At 54.9% G+C, this 18181-nt stretch overlaps 1 protein-coding gene across 4 annotated transcripts in view; it reads right to left on the reverse strand.

The window, feature by feature from the left end:
- Nucleotides 1-7705: 7705 nt before the first annotated feature.
- Nucleotides 7706-18181, reverse strand: part of NF2 (NF2, moesin-ezrin-radixin like (MERLIN) tumor suppressor) — a 45931-nt gene continuing 35455 nt past the window's right edge. Inside the window, exons 15-17 of one of the 4 annotated variants that reach the window (XM_079322816.1) lie at nucleotides 16715-16874; nucleotides 7763-7892; nucleotides 7706-7726 (exon numbers count right to left, since the gene is read on the reverse strand). In XM_079322816.1, coding sequence (XP_079178942.1) covers nucleotides 7842-7892; nucleotides 16715-16874 — 211 coding nt within the window. In that variant the 3' untranslated portion in view covers nucleotides 7706-7726; nucleotides 7763-7841. Of the gene's footprint in view, nucleotides 7727-7757; nucleotides 7893-15003; nucleotides 15064-16714; nucleotides 16875-18181 lie in introns of those variants that run through there. The other 3 variants (XM_079322818.1, XM_079322817.1, XM_079322819.1) reach the window with 3 other exon arrangements.

An 18181-nucleotide genomic window follows, 5' to 3' on the forward strand; every position in this document is an offset into this window, starting at 1 on the left:
CTCCTGGAGCCCAGCTCAGCCGCAGCGCGCTCTTCCCCATGGGATGAGGCTGGGACGGGCCGGGCTGCTCCCTCCGCTCTGCCCCGCGGGCCCGGGGCTGGATCCCCTGCTGGTTTTGGGGAGAAGCTCTGGGGCTTCCTCGGAGCTAAGATGATGGGGAGGAAGCAGCGGCGTCCCAGGGATTTCAGCCAAAATCCCACCCACAGCTGCTGGGATGTTGGGAATGTTCCTCTCCACAATTCCCCCTTTGGGGCTTGGGCCAGCCTTGCCAGCAGGTCAGTGCCACCTCTCCCTTCTGTCCCTTTGTCCCTCTGAAGACAGCACCACTTTCCCAACACTCCCAGCTGTTTTTCCTAATTAGCTGATCCCACTAACAAGGCTGGAGAAGCCCAATCCAGGCCTGGTGTTCTAGGGTTTATTTGCAGCTTCAGAGTGATTTCACTTTCAAGGGCCTCGCTCTGGGTTCACATTCCAACATCAACATCCTTGATTCTTTCAGGAATTTGAGGGAAAGGAAAGGAAAAGGACTGAAGTGGCTCTGGCACAGGGATGGGACTGATTGAGTTTTAATTAATCTGCTTCTTATTTCTCCCTCCCATGGCAGTGCTGAGGGGGCCCTTCTGACTCCCTCCTGTCCTGAGGGATAGGATGGGATGGGATGAGGAAGAGGGTGGGATGAAGATGAAGGTGAGGATGAGTATTGGGATGGGGATGGAATTGAGTGAGATAGGGATGAGAATGGAATAAAATGAGGATGAGGATTGGGATGGGGATAACATAGGGACAGGGATAGAGATGGGATGAGGATGGGGACAGGGTTGGAAATGGGATGGGATGAAATGGGGATGAGAATGGGATAGGGATCCCTCACAGGAATGGGGAGGGATGTGGATGGAGAAAGGGTAGGGATGGGATTGGCAATGGGATGGGGATGTCCCAAAGCCATGGGAAAGCTGACAAAGATGAGGAATCCTTAGGGCTGGGGATGGTACAAATCTGTGCTGGGTGCTCTCAAATCCCTCAGGACAACCGCAGGGACCTCCTGGCAGCCTGAGGGGGCTGGGATGGGGATTGGCACCGCAGCATCCTCGGACACTCCCATGGCTCCCCCGGGCACCGGGAGGGGCCGGGAGCGCCCCGGGGGTGTCGTTGTGACATTTGAAAGTCGCTGGCATGGAGCCCTCAGAGGCGCCGGAGGCATCAATCTCCCGGGGCCGTGCTGTCAGGTGGGTATTTAGTGAAATGTTTCCTAAATGAACGCTTGATGGGAGAAGAGGGATGGCTGCGATGTTCCGAGCCACAAGGTTATCCCGGCTGCCAGCTGGAAACCGGGAAGGGCAGCGCAGAGAGCCCCTGGGAGGGGCCAGGAGCCTCCCCCCGACTGTTCCCACACTGGGAGCAAATCCCACCCCTAATGGGGAAACACCGGGCACAGCTGCAGGCAGCTGGTGCGGGCAGGGAGGGAAGGGGGAGCAGGAAAAGCTGGGAGAGCTCTGCTGAATTTGGGTTCTGAAGGAGGGAAATAGCCCTGCCTGGGGAGGAGGCGAGAATTCTGCCTAGGGGGAATTTTCCTTTGTGGAAAAATGGCAAAAATGGTGATGAGCTTGTTCTTAGCACCCCTGCAAGGGGGGGATGCAGCCCAGGATGCTGAGGTGACTCCTCTTGCTCCTGCCAGGAGTTGGAGAAGGAAACAACTCCCAGAGATCCCAGTCACAGACCCTCAAGCTCATTAACAGCATCAGAACCAGTTCTGGACAGCACAGCCTCCCAGGGAGGAGTGCTGGAGCACAGGGGGGGATCTGGGGTTTTCAGAAGGAAAGGAGGTGGCTCCTGAGGGAGTTTTGCCCCTGGGAGCCTGGGCCTGGCTCTGCTCCCATCCCCCCATCAGCTCCATCTCTCCTGTTCCCTCTCTGCATCATGCTGTGACCTGTTGCAGTGGGATGTCCTGTGATGACACAGTCTGGTGGTACCCAGAGCCAGGATGCCAAAAGCTGGTGGTGTCTGGTGCCAGAACTCCAGGACCTGGTGCTGACCCGTGCCAGGCTCCAGTGGTACCCAGTGCCAGGATGGCCAGAGAGGAGCAGCAGACACATCCCTGCAGGGCTGGGACAACTCCCAGGGTCCCTGAGGCTGGGCAGAAGGTGATGGCAGTGGGACTCCAGCATTCCTGCTGTGGATCTGAGCCCAGGGCAGGGATGGCAGCACCCTCCTGCCTGGTCCTGCACCCCACCACGATCCCACACCCATCACACCCCACCCAAACCCCACACTCGCCTCTGCTCACTAGGAGCTGGAGCTCCACACCCATTGATTCCACAACATCCACAGCCTCTGGTCCCAGCCTGGGCTCCCAGCTCTGCAGCTGTGGCTTCCCTGCACAGCAAATCCCTGACTAACCTGGCAGAACACGGGGAGATTGCCAGATCTCCATGGGGAGCAGAGCCCTGGGTGCCCCTCCCCATCCATGGATGGATGATGGATGATGGATGGATGGATGGATGGATGGATGGATGGATGGATGGATGGATGGATGATGGATGGATGGATGGATGGATGATGGATGATGGATGGATGGATGGATGGATGGATGGATGGATGGATGGATGGATGATGGATGGATGGATGGATGGATGGATGGATGGATGATGGATGGATGGATGGATGGATGGATGGATGGATGGATGGATGATGGAGGATGGATGGATGGATGGATGATGGATGGATGATGGATGGATGGATGGATGGATGGATGGATGGATGGATGGATGGATGATGGATGGATGGATGGATGGATGGATGGATGGATGGATGGATGGATGATGGAGGATGGATGGATGGATGATGGATGGATGGATGGATGGATGATGGATGGATGGATGATGGATGGATGGATGGATGGATGGATGGATGGATGGATGATGGATGATGGTTGGATGATGGATGGATGATGAATGGATGGATGATGGATGGATGATGGATGGATGGATGGATGGATGGATGGATGATGGATGGATGGATGGATGGATGGATGGATGGATGGATGGATGATGGATGGATGGATGGATGGATGGATGATGGATGGATGGATGGATGGATGATGGATGGATGGATGGATGGATGGATGGATGGATGGATGGATGGATGGATGATGGATGGATGGATGGATGGATGGATGGATGGATGGATGGATGATGGAGGATGGATGGATGGATGATGGATGGATGGATGGATGGATGATGGATGGATGGATGATGGATGGATGGATGGATGGATGGATGGATGGATGGATGGATGGATGATGGATGGATGGATGATGGATGATGGTTGGATGATGGATGGATGATGAATGGATGGATGATGGATGGATGATGGTGGATGGATGGATGGATGATGGATGGATGGATGATGGATGGATGGATGGATGGATGGATGGATGGATGGATGGATGATGGAGGATGGATGGATGGATGGATGGATGGATGGATGGATGGATGATGATGGATGGATGGATGGATGGATGGGGACAGAGCCAGGTTGGCAGCTATCAGCCAAGGGGGAATGAGGTCCCCATGTCCTCAAGGAACTGTCCAAAGGAGCAGGATCCCTCTGGCTGTGACCCCTGGGAACATGTTTTGCATCCTCACCCTGCCCAGAGCAGTGGGTGCTCTCAGCACCCTGGGGTGCCTGCAGGCAGGGCTGGGTGTCCCATGGGCTGCTCCCCAATTCCCACCCCGATGTGGGTGCAGAAGGTGACCCCACAGAGACACCCATGGGGCACCCTGCTCCCCCAGCTCAGCCTGTCCTTTGGTGGCCCTGGCCAGGTGCCCCCGTGCCACTCTGTGCCCTTGTGCTCACACCCCTCCCTCATGCAGGAGCCCCCCAGCCCTGCCCAGGGCTTTGCCAGTGTCCCCTGTCCCCAGAGTGCCCCCCAGGGCTGGGCAGCACCCCGGGATGAAGGGGGCAGGGGGGAAATGGAGCAGCAACCCATGGGTGTGGGAAGGCAGCAGCTCCTGGGCTGCACAGCCAGGCCAGAGCCATCTCTGCCTCAGTTTCCCCATCCATCCCCTCTGCCCATTCCAAGCTCTTTTCCTGAAGGAGTTGCTGGCCAAAACTGTGCATGTTTTGGGTGGGGTCTGAACCAGCACCCTGACCCCTCTCCAGGGCTGCTGGCCCCAGACTTGCCACCCACAGGTCACCCTGTGTCCCCCCTGTCCCTTTCATCCCCAGCTCTCAATTTTTTTTTTTTTTTTTTTTTTTTTTGAGAGTATTTAATGGTTTGGAAGTGAAATAATGTGAGTTGAGGAGACTTTGGGAACCCCAAAGTGAAGAACTGCTGCCAAAGCACTCAGCTCCTGCCTGGAATTGGTTAAATCCCTAATTTCCTTCCTCAGGATCCTATGGCTGGAGAAGGGGATGGCAGAGGTACATAGCAAAGGCCTTTTGATGGTTTATTTTCCACCTGCAGCTCCTGTAGAGTTCAGTTTGCTAAAAAAGAAAAAAAATAAGGGTAAAACTTATTTTGACAGGAGAAAAACAGTCTGGGATGTGCCAGGAAGGTCATGCAGGGAGATGGCACCAGGCTGAGACTGTGAGAGGCAACAATGGGAGTGTGCAAAACTCAGAGTGCAAGGCTGGTGGGAGTGTGGAAGGCTGGGAGTGTGCAGGGCTTTGTGCAGAGCCCTGGCAGCAGCAGGGACCTCGATGCCAGAGGTGGATCCATGCTGGATACACCCCTGCCTTCATCTGGTGCAGCCCAGCACCTCCAACCCAGCACCTCCATCCCAGCACCTCCATCTCAGCACATCCATCCCTGCAAATCCATCCCAGCACCTCCATCTCAGCACCTCCATCTCAGCACCTCCATCCCAGCACCTCCATCCCAGCACATCCATCCCTGCACATCCATCTCAGCACCTCCATCTCAGCACCTCCATCCCAGCACCTCCATCCCAGCACATCCATCCCAGCACCTCCATCTCAGCACCTCCATCTCAGCACCTCCATCCCAGCACCTCCATCTCAGCACATCCATCCCAGCACCTCCATCCCAGCACATACATCCCAGCACCTCCATCCCAGCACATCCATCCCTGCACATCTATCCCAGCACCTCCATCCCAGCACATACATCCCTGCACATCCATCCCAGCACATACATCCCAGCACATACATCCCAGCACCTCCATCCCAGCACATCCATCCCTGCACATCCATCCCAGCACCTCCATCCCTGCAAATCCATCTCAGCACCTCCATCCCAGCACCTCCATCCCAGCACCTCCATCTCAGCACCTCCATCTCAGCACCTCCATCCCAGCACCTCCATCTCAGCACCTCCATCTCAGCACCTCCATCTCAGCACATACATCCCAGCACATCCATCCCAGCACATCCATCTCAGCACATCCATCCCTGCACATCCATCCCTGCACATCCATCCCTGCACATACATCCCAGCACATACATCCCAGCACATCCATCCCTGCACATCCATCCCTGCACATCCATCCCAGCACATACATCCCAGCACATCCATCTCAGCACATCCATCCCTGCACATCCATCCCAGCACATCCATCCCTGCACATCCCATCCATTCCAGCACATCCATCCCTGCACATCCATCCCAGCCCATCCATCCAGGCCCATCCCATCACTGAACATCCCAGTTCATCCTCCCTCTGCCCTGGAAAAATCTCATCTGCATTGGTTTTAAGATACAGGCAGTGCAGGTAACACACCAGTTGAATTCCTGTCACTGGAGGCCACGTGGGAAATCAGGTCACCCTCCACATCCCTCCCCAGCTGCCTTCAGCCTCCCCAAAATTCCCGTGGGCATCCCATTGGCATCCCTCTGCTAAAAGCAACCCCCTCCCACCCCCCCTCAGCTCTGCTTAAAACAACAAAAATGGAAAATATTCCCCAGCCCACCCGCGGGGACGAGCTGTGGTGAGAAGCTGCGGTGAATCTCCCGGGATTTTGCTGCCGGAGGGAGGATGAAAAGCGCATCCATCGCCGATCCCGGCGGGGCCCGGGGGCCGGGAGCAGCCCCGGGGGTCGGGGCCGGTTTCATCCGTGATTAATTATAAAATTGAGGTCAGTGCAGCACACCCTTTATTTATTCCACGCAGGATGGGATCAGGAAGCACCAGGGATGGCAAACAAGCGGTTCAGCCCCTCTTGGCACCCCAAACCCCTGTTCCCTCAAGGGGGGATGACAAGAGCCCCGAGGAGCGGGGACAGCGGGAGCCTGGAGCGCTCCCGATCCCGCAGGAGCTGCCGGAGGGATCCCGGCACTGCAGCTGCGCTTCCCATTAATCCCGGCACCGCTAACTGCGGCAGCCGCGCTCGGAGCAGCTTTTCCCAAAGAAAAAAAAAAAAAAAAAGAAAAAAAAAAAAAAAAAGAAAAAAAAAAAAAAAGAAAAAAAAAGCAAAGAAGCCTCAGCTCCCCTCCTAGTGCTGTGAATTTTTATTAAAACAGGAGAAAACAGTTATTCCTTCGGAGTACAACAGTCCAGGGAATGGGAAAGCGGCTGTGCCAGGCCACAGCCATCCGAACTGCAGCCACGTGCGGGGAATCGATCCCAGCGTTTAAATAAACAGGATTGGGATGGGATTTACTCCGCTCAGCCAAGCCCCGGGCTGAGCCTCCGGTGGGGCTGTGGGTCAGGTCAGGTTGTGGGAAGGAGGAATTGGGGATCCTGAGGCGGTGTGAGGGATCCCCGGGGCAGCACCGGCTCTGCTGGAGGGTAAACGCAGCTGGAAGAGGATTCCACCCGAGAGGGCACAGGATTTGGGACGGAGACAGGAAGGGAAGGTCAGGACATCCCTGTTCCCCCTGCGGGGGGGTCAGAGCAAAGGCACCCGCGATGGGACAGGCAGGAGCTGGCAGCCCCGGGATAGCGGCATTCCCGGGGGCTCCGATGCCCTGGGACCCAGGGAAAGCCCCCGGATCCCCCCAGCCTGAAGCTGTCCAGGTTTGTCACAGTTTGCAGGAACAATAAGGTTTCATTTGGTTGGCACTAGCTGTTCTCCCGCTCCCTGTTCCCAGCAGGGAGGAGGAAGAGGAGGAGCCCTTCCTCCCACCTCTCCCCAGGGAAGCAGCCCAGGATCCCCCCGGCCCAGGTCCCTGTCCTCCCGCTCCCTGCTCCCCTCCCACCCCAGCGGGCGCTGGGAGAGGCAGCGCGGCGTTCCTGATTTACAGCACTCCACTGGAACATGCTCAGGATCCTAATGGAGCTCCCGGCACCGGGGTTGGAGCGGAGCAGGGCTCCAGGCTCGGCACGTGGAATTCCAGAGCGGCACAAGGGGCTCCGGAGCCGGCAGGAGAAAACCCAGAGGGGTGACAACCCCTCCCGGGGAGACCCTCGGACACGCTGCTCTGCCGGCAGCACGGCCACAGCCCCGACCCGGCTCCAGGGAAAAGCCTGGAGGGCCGAACCTGGAAACAATGCTAGAAAAATAAGGAGGAAAAAAAAAGCTGGAAAACCCAGGAAAACAAAGTGTAAAGCGGAGGATGACAGGCTGCTAAGCTAGAGAACATCACACAGTCCGTGGGCAGCCGGCCCGAGTCTGTGGGTGTGCAGAGGCTGGAGCAGCCAGTGGGGTCCGGGTGATCCCCCGGCTCCGGGCAGGCTCCGGGTGATCCCTCTGGAGCCCCCGGGCTCTGGGCAGGTCCGGCGGGTCCGGGTGATCCCCCGGCTCCGGGCAGGCTCCGGGTGATCCCTCTGGAGCCCCCGGGCTCTGGGCAGGTCCGGCGGGTCCGGGTGATCCCCCGGCTCCGGGCAGGTCCGGCCGGGCGGAGCCGCGGGGAAGCAGCAGCGGTGTGGAGCAGTTGTTCCCTAGAGCTCCTCGAAGAAGGCCACACGGGACTTGGTGCTCTGTAGGGTGAGCTGGAAGAGAGCAGAGCGGGATCAGGAGGCACCCCAGGCTCCCCCAGGGCTCCCCCAGGAGGGAGCTGCTGCCTGTATCCCTCTGAAAATACCAGGGAATGTCGGAGCCCGGGGTGCAGAAGCCGAGGTCATGCAGCCCTCACCACAGCAAGCACAGCCCGAGGGAAAGGGGGGCAGAGACTCCAGCGAGGTCATTGGCATGGCTGAGCCTTCCAGGATGTGGAATACATGGGGAACTGGATCCCAGGAGCCACTCCTGGGGCCCCTGACAAGGAGAACATACAGGGGGTCTTGGGAAGCTGAAGGAGAAACAATGAACTGAGGGAGAACCCCCAACTTCGACAGGCACTGGACACGTGTCCCCTCTGTCACCAAACGGGGCCCATCCTCTCCATGCTCACATCCCACCCCATCCCACCACGTGTGATCTGTGCAGCCACCCTGGGAGCTCATCTCATCCCACTCCATCTGCTCTGCCAGAGGACAGAGCTGGAGAGCCCTCACTCCCAGGACTGTCCTCTGCAGGACTCAGAAACCCTTGGAAAGCTTTCCACAGCCATCCCAAAAATAATACCCCACAGAGCAGCCATGGGCCCACTGCTAACGGGCCAAAGATTAAAAAAATCCTCAGGGGCAGGGAAGAAATTCCAGGATTTACAGATGAGCACCCACTGGAGTGCAGTGGGAGAAGTGCCACCTTCCAGCAGCTGCTGGATCACCAGGAGTTTGCCACAGCAAGTGGCTAATTGCCAGGGCTTGGTTTCAGCTGGATCAAGCACGGTGCCTTCTGCTGGGAATGCCACTTTTGCTGAAACAGGAATCCTGGGATCACCTTACAGTGAGTTAAGCCTCTCCACGGAGCTGGCAGGCACTTCCCCCCTCCCTGCTTCTCCCCAGTAATTCCTTCACAGCCCTAATGCCAGTCAGAAAAAAAAAAATCTGTATTGCAGAGGAAATTTCTGCAAGGGCTTAATAATCTTTCTTGGCAGCAGCTCCCAGGCCAGGGCTGGCTCTCCTCCTCCTCAGTATCCCCCTGGCTGCTCCAGTGTCCCCTCCAGAGCTGGCTGAAGGTGGGAGAGGTGGGACAGGGATCTGTGTGCTACAGGCAGCATATTTCTTCTCTGAGGTTGGTGAGGGAAAAAAAAAAGGGGTAGAGAGCCTTGGGCTGCTGCCAGACCCACTGCTGGGGACATCTGACAGGAAGCCTCATTCCTGGGAGTGTTCCAGTGCCTAAAGGGGTCCAAAACAGCTGGAGAAGGACTGTGGACAAGGCCTGGAGCCACAGGGTAAGGGGGAATGGCTTCCCACTGCCAGAGGGCAGGGATGGGTGGGATACTGGGATGGAATTGTTCCCTGGCACAGGGTGCCCAGAGCAGCTGTGGCTGCCCCTGGATCCCTGGAAGTGTCCCAGGCCAGGTTAGACAGGGCTTGGAGCAGCCTGGGATAGTGGAAGGTGTCCCTGCCCATGGCAGGGGTGGAATGAAATGAGCTTCAAGGACCTTCCCAAGGCAAACCATACCATGATTCCATGATCTACCTGCCATCCATCTCCTTCCCAATGCTGTGCCTCCAAATCCATCCCTTCTGCAGCCTGGCTGGGGAACCAGAGCCCCCCACCCCTCCCAGCCCTCAGGAGCTCACTCCTTCCAGCACAGCGAGGGGAGGCACCTGCAGGATCCCCCTGGCAAAGGCAGTGCTCTGCTGGCAGGAGCAGAGCTGGCTGCAGCTGCTGACAGAGCACAGGGAAGATGTTTCCCTCAGGCTTATCAAGGAATCCGACCGTTTCAAGCCTGGCTCTCTGCCTGTGGCTACACACTGCTCTCCATTAACCCCTGATGTGTTCTGGGGGTCCTGGGGTACCCCAAGGGCAGCCTGAGCCCAAAGCTGTGCCTGCCTCAGCCCAGAGATTTGGGAAGCAGGCAGAGGCAGAGCTCTGGAGCATCCAGCAGGGAGAAAGGAGAGATGCAGCCCTGCTCCTTTGCTGGATGCCTTCATCCACAACATCCAAAGGCTCTCAGAGAGGCTCAGTGGTACACTTTTTACACAGGAAGAGCAGCCACACAGGGAGTCAGAGCAAAGGCAGATCTTGAGGAGATGGGATCCCATGGAGAGGAGTGAGCACAGACTTCCCAAGAGGCAGTGCCCTGTGGGTCACTGGCAACCAGCAGTGGCCATATTTTGCCACCTGAAAGGCAAACACCACCAGGATTCCTCCCTGGCAGGCCCTGGCACAGCGTGCCCAGAGTAGCTGTGGTTCCCCCTGGATCCCTGGCAGTGTCCCAGGCCAGGCTGGACAGGGCTTGGAGCAGCCTGGGACAGTGGAAGGTGTCCCTGCCCAGGGCAGGGGTGGCACTGGATGAGTTTTAAGGTCCCTTCTGCCCAGCAGCTCCTGGCAGCTGCCTCCTGACATCTGACTGCAGCTGGGCACTGGAATCACCCAGGAGGAAATCAGGGCTGCTCTTCACTGCACCCTGATCACTGCCTGTGCCAGGTGGGGAAACTCTCCCCTACTCTTTTTCCTTCTTTCTGGGGCCATCCTGATTTATCCCAGTAGGTGCCCTGGGGTTGTGGGAGCTGGTGGGCACAGGGAGCTCTCTGCAGGGAAATCCCACTCCCTTAACTGGGTCTCCTTTCCTTTCTGCTCTGGGATGTGGAAGCAAGGAGGAGAGCACCACCCTGTGCTGGCCTGTCCATCATGTCTTGAGGGGAAAGCCTCCAACACCTCCAAAAACTCTCTGCAGTCTCCACATCCCCTTTTCCTGGCCAGGCAAGGAGAAATAAATATCCCTCGCCGTAGTGTAACGCTGTGCAGGGTGATTAAGAGGGACTTATATCTTCGTCAGTGCAGAGAAAAGGAAAAAAAATTGATTTACAAGCAGTATTATGATAATCTCCTTCCTGCAGGAGGGAGGGTGGGCTCCTGATGCTCTACCAGAGCCATCAAGGAAAATTTAGAGGGAGAGAGAGGCAGCGCAATTAAGCGGCCGGAGCTCAGATGAATCAAGATCTGAGGAAGGGAAGAGAGGGAAGAGTCCTGTCCCTGCATTCCTGCACTGGGGCTGCTCCAGCCTGCTGCTAGCCAGGCTGATCTGATTTAGGAAACACAAACCAAAGCAAGGCAATAAGTGTGTGGCAGGCACAGTAGGTTTGGAGTAGGTAACCCAATAATTGCAGGCACAGCACTGCTGGGGCTGGGCAAACTCAGCCCAGGGAAACCCCCCAAGGCTCCTGGGGGGAAGGGCTGCAACTCATACCAACCTGCCCCCAAGCCTCCCCCAGCAGGGAGAGGTTTAAGATGCCTCATTTCCTTGCTGGGCTGGAGGAGAGGGGGACCTGTGCCACCCTCACCCTGTGCAATGCCAAGATGTTTTCCTGCTGCTGGGAAGATCTGCAATCCTTGTTAATCATCACTCCACACACCAAACCCTCTTTACTCCCCACTCGCTGCCCTCGTGCTATCCTACATCCCTGCTCACTCCCCAGTCCCAGTGGTCAGGTGGACCTTTCAATCCCCACTGTTACTTTTGAACCCAAACCCTCTTTTCCTGTGATTCTTCCCATTTCCCTCCCTGCTCCTCTCTCACTCCCACGCTGCCGTTTATTCTCTCCAGAGCACAACTGTCCCCCAGCCCCCGACGCTTTGATGAGCCCATTTGAAAGGAGAAGATGACGCTCCATGTGAAGGAAACGCTTTTCAAAGGCTGCCACAGAAATAGCTGATAGGCCTGACGTTTCCTACTTTCCTCTTGTTCCTTGTAAACAAGGAAAAGAGGCTGCTGCGTCCCAGTTTAACTGCCTGGGAGTTTCACTTCCCAGCTCTGAGCAGCGGGGAGAAAATGAACCTGGAAGGGATGTGGTCTCTCACACGTGGGGGGGTGTGGGTAAGATCCACGTGGGATGAGCCTCCCGCTCCTCCTGCACTTGGAAAATGTGTTCCCAGAGCTGCTGTGCCCACTGGATATCTCCTGGCTCCCACCTGCACCCCAGCCAGGTGCCAGGCTGAGAGAGAAGCTGGCAGCCTCACTCATCTTTTCCAGCCTCACAGATCCCAAGGAAAGGGGAAACTCTGGTGCTGCTTCTCCTGGGGAAGTCCCTTGCTAGTGGTGTGCCTCTTCTGCCTTCCCTTTCCAGCTGGGATTGGGTTGTACAGCCCTGCAGGACACTGAAGGGCACCTCACCCCTGTCCACGATCCACAGGGAAGGATGGCAGCTCAGCCTGCTCTGTCCCACCCAGGCTCCCTCCTTTTGTCCCTCCCAGAGCATTCCTTTTGCTGGTCCCTTCTTCCAGCAAACCACTAGAGCAAAACAGACCTATTCCAGGGAATCTGCAGTTCCAGAAAGGGAGAGATGAGAAAGGGAGACCCCTAGACTGTGTTCCCACAGGAATTGTGAAGTCCTCAAGGGACAAGTTTCAGTGATCCCTAGCACGCTGCTTGCCCAGTGCAGGTGGAAAACAGAAAATGCCTGCCCCAGTGGCAGCCTCCCAAAATCCTTCCACCTGTCCAGATGATGAAGGAGCCTTGTGACATCTGGGGGTGGCACATTCTGTCTGCATAATGAGACACTCAGGCAGCAGTGCCATCACCAGGCACCACAAGGACAGACCACAGCTTATCCCAAAGGTGGCAGGAGGGAACACAAGGCTGCAACAGTCCCCCTGGCTCTGCCCCACTCACCCTTCTGTGCTTCCAGCTGGGAACTGTACATTGGTTAAAGCCAAAGGGGACCTAAAAACTCATCCAGTCCTGCTCCATGCCACAGTCAGGGACACCTTCCACTACCCCAGACTGCTCCACACCCTGTCCAGCCTGGCCTTGGGCACTGCCAGGGATCCAGGGGCAGCCACAGCTGCTCTAGGCACCCTGTGCCAAGGCCTGCCCACCCTCCCAGGGAACAATTCCTTCCCAATATCCCATCCAGCCCTGCCCTCTGGCAGTGGGAAGCCATTCCCTGTGTCCTGTCCCTTCATCCTCTGACCCAAGTCCCTCTCCAGCTCTCCTTTAGGCACTGGGAGAGGCACTAAGGTCACCCTGGAGCCTTCTCTTCTCCAGCCTGAACACCCCCAGCTCAGACCACAAAGCATCTCCACAAGGATCATTATCCAAGCCAAGGGCAAAACTGCACCACGTGCAGGATCAGAGCTAGGAGAGGAGCCAGCAGGATCTGCATGATCTCATGGGCCCCAAAAGTGATCCCCTGGGATTGAGCTCAAGGCCTGGAGAAGCTGCTCTCAGCCACGTGAGAGCCTGGCAGGAGAGGCCAAGGCTGCCTGTGTAAGGACCAGAGGCTCAACGACAAAGCTGCTTGTCTGGGAACAGGCGTGGAGATTTGCTCCTTGCCTGGATACTTCAAAGGGCTTAAATCCCAGTAAATAAGCATGACTGTGCAAGAAGAAAGCAACTGGAATCAAAGACCTGATTGTGTTTTAGCAGCCTGTCCTGGGAGCTTTCCTGCAGTGGAGGAGATGAGGAAGAAGTGGGTTTTTCACTCTCTACCACAGCCAAAGTGACAAACCCTCCTGAATCTGAGCCAGCTGGAGCCACAGCACCAGCCCACGGCAGGGAGCTACAGAGAAGGGAGAGCAACTTCCAGATGAGGTGTCTGTGCTGTGCCCACAGAGCTCATAAAAAGGGATTAGCATGTTAACCACGTAATTAAACATGAAAAACTTAGCAGGCGCCTTCAAAGGCAGGCACCAAACCCCAGAGGTCACACTGCAGCACTTGCTGTGCAGCTGCTTTAATTATGGGGGCTCCTCCTGGGCACTGGAGCACTCCCAGCTGCTGGAAGAGTCTTCCCACCAACTGCCAGGGCTTCATTTCACCTCCTTCTACTGTGGATTTCACCCCAAATTTACCTGCCATGGTGCTCTTCCAGGTGGGATGGGATAATGAATTTTATCCACAGGTAATATGGAGATATCCAACACCTCCCCTAAGGTGGCTCAGACCTGCAGGGTCACCCCTTTTAGCCTCTTCCCCATGGAAGTGCTTAACAATGAGAGCAGCCTCTTTTGGGGAACACCTGCAGTTCCCCAGAGCCGCCACAAACCCCAAACTCCAGGAATTTGCAGCCCTTGGAATGGCTGGTGCAGTGAAGAAGAGCACAGCCTTGTGCTGAGTTCTTCTCCTGGGTAAAAAAACCTCCTGCCTGTGCTCCCAAGCTCCAGAGGTGCTGGGGAATTGATCTATCTTTTCCAAAAGCATTTTCCCACCAGCTCTGGCACCTGTGAGTGTGGTATCCCAGCACTTCCCTGAGTGCCACTGACTCCAAGCTCCCAAAACCCTGTGAATGTGCAAGAACCTCACCCCAGGGCAGAACAGGTAAACTTCAACACATCACCCTCCCAAAGGAGGGAGTGGATGCTCAGCACATACAGCCTGTGGATTGAGGGCAAATCCTTGGAGGAAAGCAGGATCCAGGAATAAGAGATGTGGCATTAACAGAGCAGGACTCCCAGACGGGAGGAGCTGAGGGACAGGCAGAGGCAGTGCAGGCAGAAGGAACAACTCCTGTCCCCAGGTGTGCTGGTGACCTTTCCCTGGCACAAGAGCCACCTGCAGACAGACACCAGTTGTCCTCAATCCTCTGCTTTACCTCCCTGGGATGCTTCTCAAACAGGCAGAGCACCCTTGTGCTGCTCTGCTCCAAGACAGAGATGTGCATTTTTAGCCTGTTTTGACAGTGCTGGCAGCAGAGTTGATGGGGTTTGGCTGTTTGTTTGGGATAATTTTTTTTTTTTTGCATCCTGAATTTCTTTCTGCAACAAACAAGGGGGGAAGGTGCTGGTTTACTTCATTAAAGGAATCTTCAAAGGCTGCCCTGCACCTCCGATAGACTCCCAACCACCGGTGCAAAAACAGGCTGAATTATTTAAATGCCTCTACCTGCACTCCCCCTCTGAGGTTGCCAACTCAACTCCTGCCAAGAAAGAAACTTCCCAGCACGGAGGATCAGGTGCAGGAACAAATGCAGAGAGGCTGGGAGTGCTCCTGAGGGAGGGAGAGGCAGGCTGGACGGGTGACTGCGGGCACGGGTCCCGCTGGAGCGCAGGCAAGCTCATGCACGGGTTAGTGCCACAGCCAGATCCCAGCACCCCCACACAGAGTACCTTGGAATAACCTACTTGGAATTCTCAAATGCAGATAGGTCTTCTGCCCTGGGCTTGAGGCTAAACCAGCAAAATAAAATTAACAACAAACAATAATAATAATCCCCCGTGTGTGGTAGAAGGGCAGGTGATTTGTGGGATCTTAGGGCTTGCCTGGAGCGATCAGCAGCTTCCAGGTGAGGCAGAGGGTTGGTGCCATTGAAGTGTTGCTGCACTGATATCCCATTCCCAGTGCCCTGTGTTTCCTTGCCTTCACCACGGCGAAGACAAAAGCTCTGCTGACCTCCCTGAGCAGAGCAGGCTGTAATTTCCCTCTGATGTCTCCACTAATAGTCTATTATTTGGGAACCTTTGCTCCTTGCTGAGATGCAGCAGCCAGGCATCCCCTGCTCCCTCCAGAAGGGAGGGGACAGGACAAGGCTCCATCTTCAAAGGGAGGCAAAGTGACTGCACCGTGACAAGCCCTGACAGACATGGAAATGATGGCCCAGCCACTCTCTTTAAGGGAGACAAATGGGACCATCAGCTCTCTATGAACTCCTCTCTGTCAGAAGTGAAAATTTAGCAGTTTCTGTTTAAACCAAGGACTTGGAACACAGAGACAAATCCTACCCAAAACCTACTGGGAGCAGAAACGCCTCCAGATTCTACAATGACAAAAGGGTTTGTGATGATTTTTATTTTCTCTGCTCTAGTGTGACAGGAACCTGAATAGCTCCAGGCCAGCACAGGGAAAGTGGCGAGTGAGCCCCGCTAGATTCATTGTCCTGCCCCAATTCAGTGATCACAAACTCCCAGCCATGAAAGTTGGCAAGAACTGATATTTCCAAATCCTTTTAGACATTACTCTTGGCTGGGAGTAGTAAAGAGAGCAGGATTTCTTTTTCAAGCCTGCAGTTGTTACCACAGCCTGCATCCCGTGCCGTACGGATTTCCGAATCCTTCCCGAGGACAGCTGCTAGTGGAAAGCCAGCCAGGAAAAAGCCTTTGCAGGGAAAAAAAGCCTTTGCAGGTGAGTGGGGCTGACCACCACCATCCAAATCCATCATGGATGTGCCCCCAGCCCCTCATTACAGAGCCCAGCACCGAGGCAAAGGAAAGAGATGGGATGTAGAAATAAAGAAGGGGTTTTGTTGTGAGCTTTCAGGTGAGCCCCACGTTTGCAGACCCAGGCAGCCTCAAATTTTGGCTGAAGCTCCTCATGGCAGCCCCATTTTGGGAGGCAGGTGGCTCCAGGGAGCAGAGGTCTCACACCCTCTGCCAGCAAAGGCTTTGCTGTTAGTGACTGAAGCTGCACTAGAGGTTTCTCTAGAGAGATTAAAAGAGAGGAAGAGCTTTTGGCTTTTTCCACGGAGATCTCCTAAGCCAGGAGTATTTCTGCCCTCATTATTCACCAGACAAGCTCAGTGCTCGTAGGGAATGGCTGCAATAGGCAGGGAGGGCTTTTCCTGTTCACTAGGGAAGCAGAGCCCTTCCAACAACATCCTTGTACAGCTTGTAAGGCACAGCAAGACCTTCACATCCCTTCCCACAGCACTGGAGAGACCAGGCTGGGTCAGGACACCAGGACCACCAGAAGCTAGAATTCTCTGATCAAAGCTAAGCAGCTGGGGGAGAAAGCCTAGATCCAACAATTTTATTATCAAAAGAAGGGTGAATTTAGGGTTCTTTTTAAAGGGTTTCATCAGGGGAGATACAAGCCCTCTGATACCTTTTTAATCGTGTTGTGCTTGCTGTTGCCCCGGCTGGAGTTCTCGTTGTGCAAAATATCCAGAGCTGTCTCTCTCTCCTTGAGCTTCAGTGCCTCAATTTCTGTCTTCAGCTCGTTGAGCTGCTCCTGCAGGTGCTTGCTCTTCTCCATGTACTCCACCCTAACACACACACAGAACAGCCCTGGGTTAGCACTGACCAACTGCTGACGTGACACCTGATAATAGAATTATAACAGAAACAGCTTTTCTGCATTATTTTTAGCGTGTGGAACTGATAATATCAGTTTATAGCACACAGTGAGCTACACAGAGCAATTATTTGTTCCTTATTAAAGGGGACTCAGACAGCCAACCCAGCAATAAAAGTGTAAGTTACATTATTATACACTATTAAAGCCAAGCTGGGTGGTATTTTAAGTCTCCCAATTTGCAAGTGAAGCTGACAGAGGTTTACACCATTTTTAAGCAGCTACTCAGGAGAGCTGTACACCCCTCCATCCCTCCCCAAACTTGTTCTATAACTCAAATTCACAAATCTTTCCATGAGGAAGGACACTGATGTACTGACTTGTCGTGTTTTAGAGGGATGTAGCTTGTAAACTGTGTGAGAGCAAGTGCTGTCCCCAAAATATCAGGAGGGATAGAACAGAACATCCCTGGCAGAGAGAAACTCTCCAAAAAACACAGAAAGAAAAGGAATAAACCACCCCCAAAGCCAGCCATTCCCAGGACTCATCCTGAACTGCCTTCCACAATGAAAAATCAACTGGAAAAATCACCCCATGAGTTTTGTACCTGTGATTAACCCCCTGAGCCAGGTCAGAGGGCCAGCAGGGTAATAGGAACCCTTTCCAGTGCCAAAATTTGTAGAGAGGTTTATTCCAGCACCCAAGGAAAGAGAACAGCCCCAGAGAAGACAGAAAAAGCATCCTATTGCTTTCAGCATTTGGCAGAGGCAGCTCTCCCTGCTCAGGAGAGCAGCATGACCTAGATAGCAACCTGGGTACAGAACCAGGAATTATCCTGTTATTTTCAGCTTCTATCTTTTTTCCTTCTGGCTTTGGGAAAAGTTTTAAAAAGTTCTTAATCTCCCGTCTCTAGGATGGTGAGGGCAGAGAGCAGAGGCGAAGCAAGGCACCCTGTGGGATCCAGGGGTGTGGCATTCCAGCCTGGGGAAGTTTTGGCCAGAGCAGGATGCCAGAGCCATTGTGGCTTTGATCTCCCACAGAATCGATGAACAAAGCACATCATTACTACAGAGATTAAAATCTGATCTGCTTTGATTTCTGCTCAATTGGTAATTTCGAAGGCTACACTTACACCCTCAGGAAAACACAAGATCAAAGCTCATAATCACAGCCAAACTTGCTGGCAAACACTTTTTTATCCAGAACGTGACACAAATTCCAAGAAAAGGGGTTAAAGCCCTAGTGCAGGACCTTAACACACCCCAGCTACCTCCACAT

The sequence above is a fragment of the Erithacus rubecula genome (genome assembly GCF_903797595.1).
Source record: "Erithacus rubecula genome assembly, chromosome: 19".
Classification (NCBI taxonomy): domain Eukaryota; kingdom Metazoa; phylum Chordata; class Aves; order Passeriformes; family Muscicapidae; genus Erithacus; species Erithacus rubecula.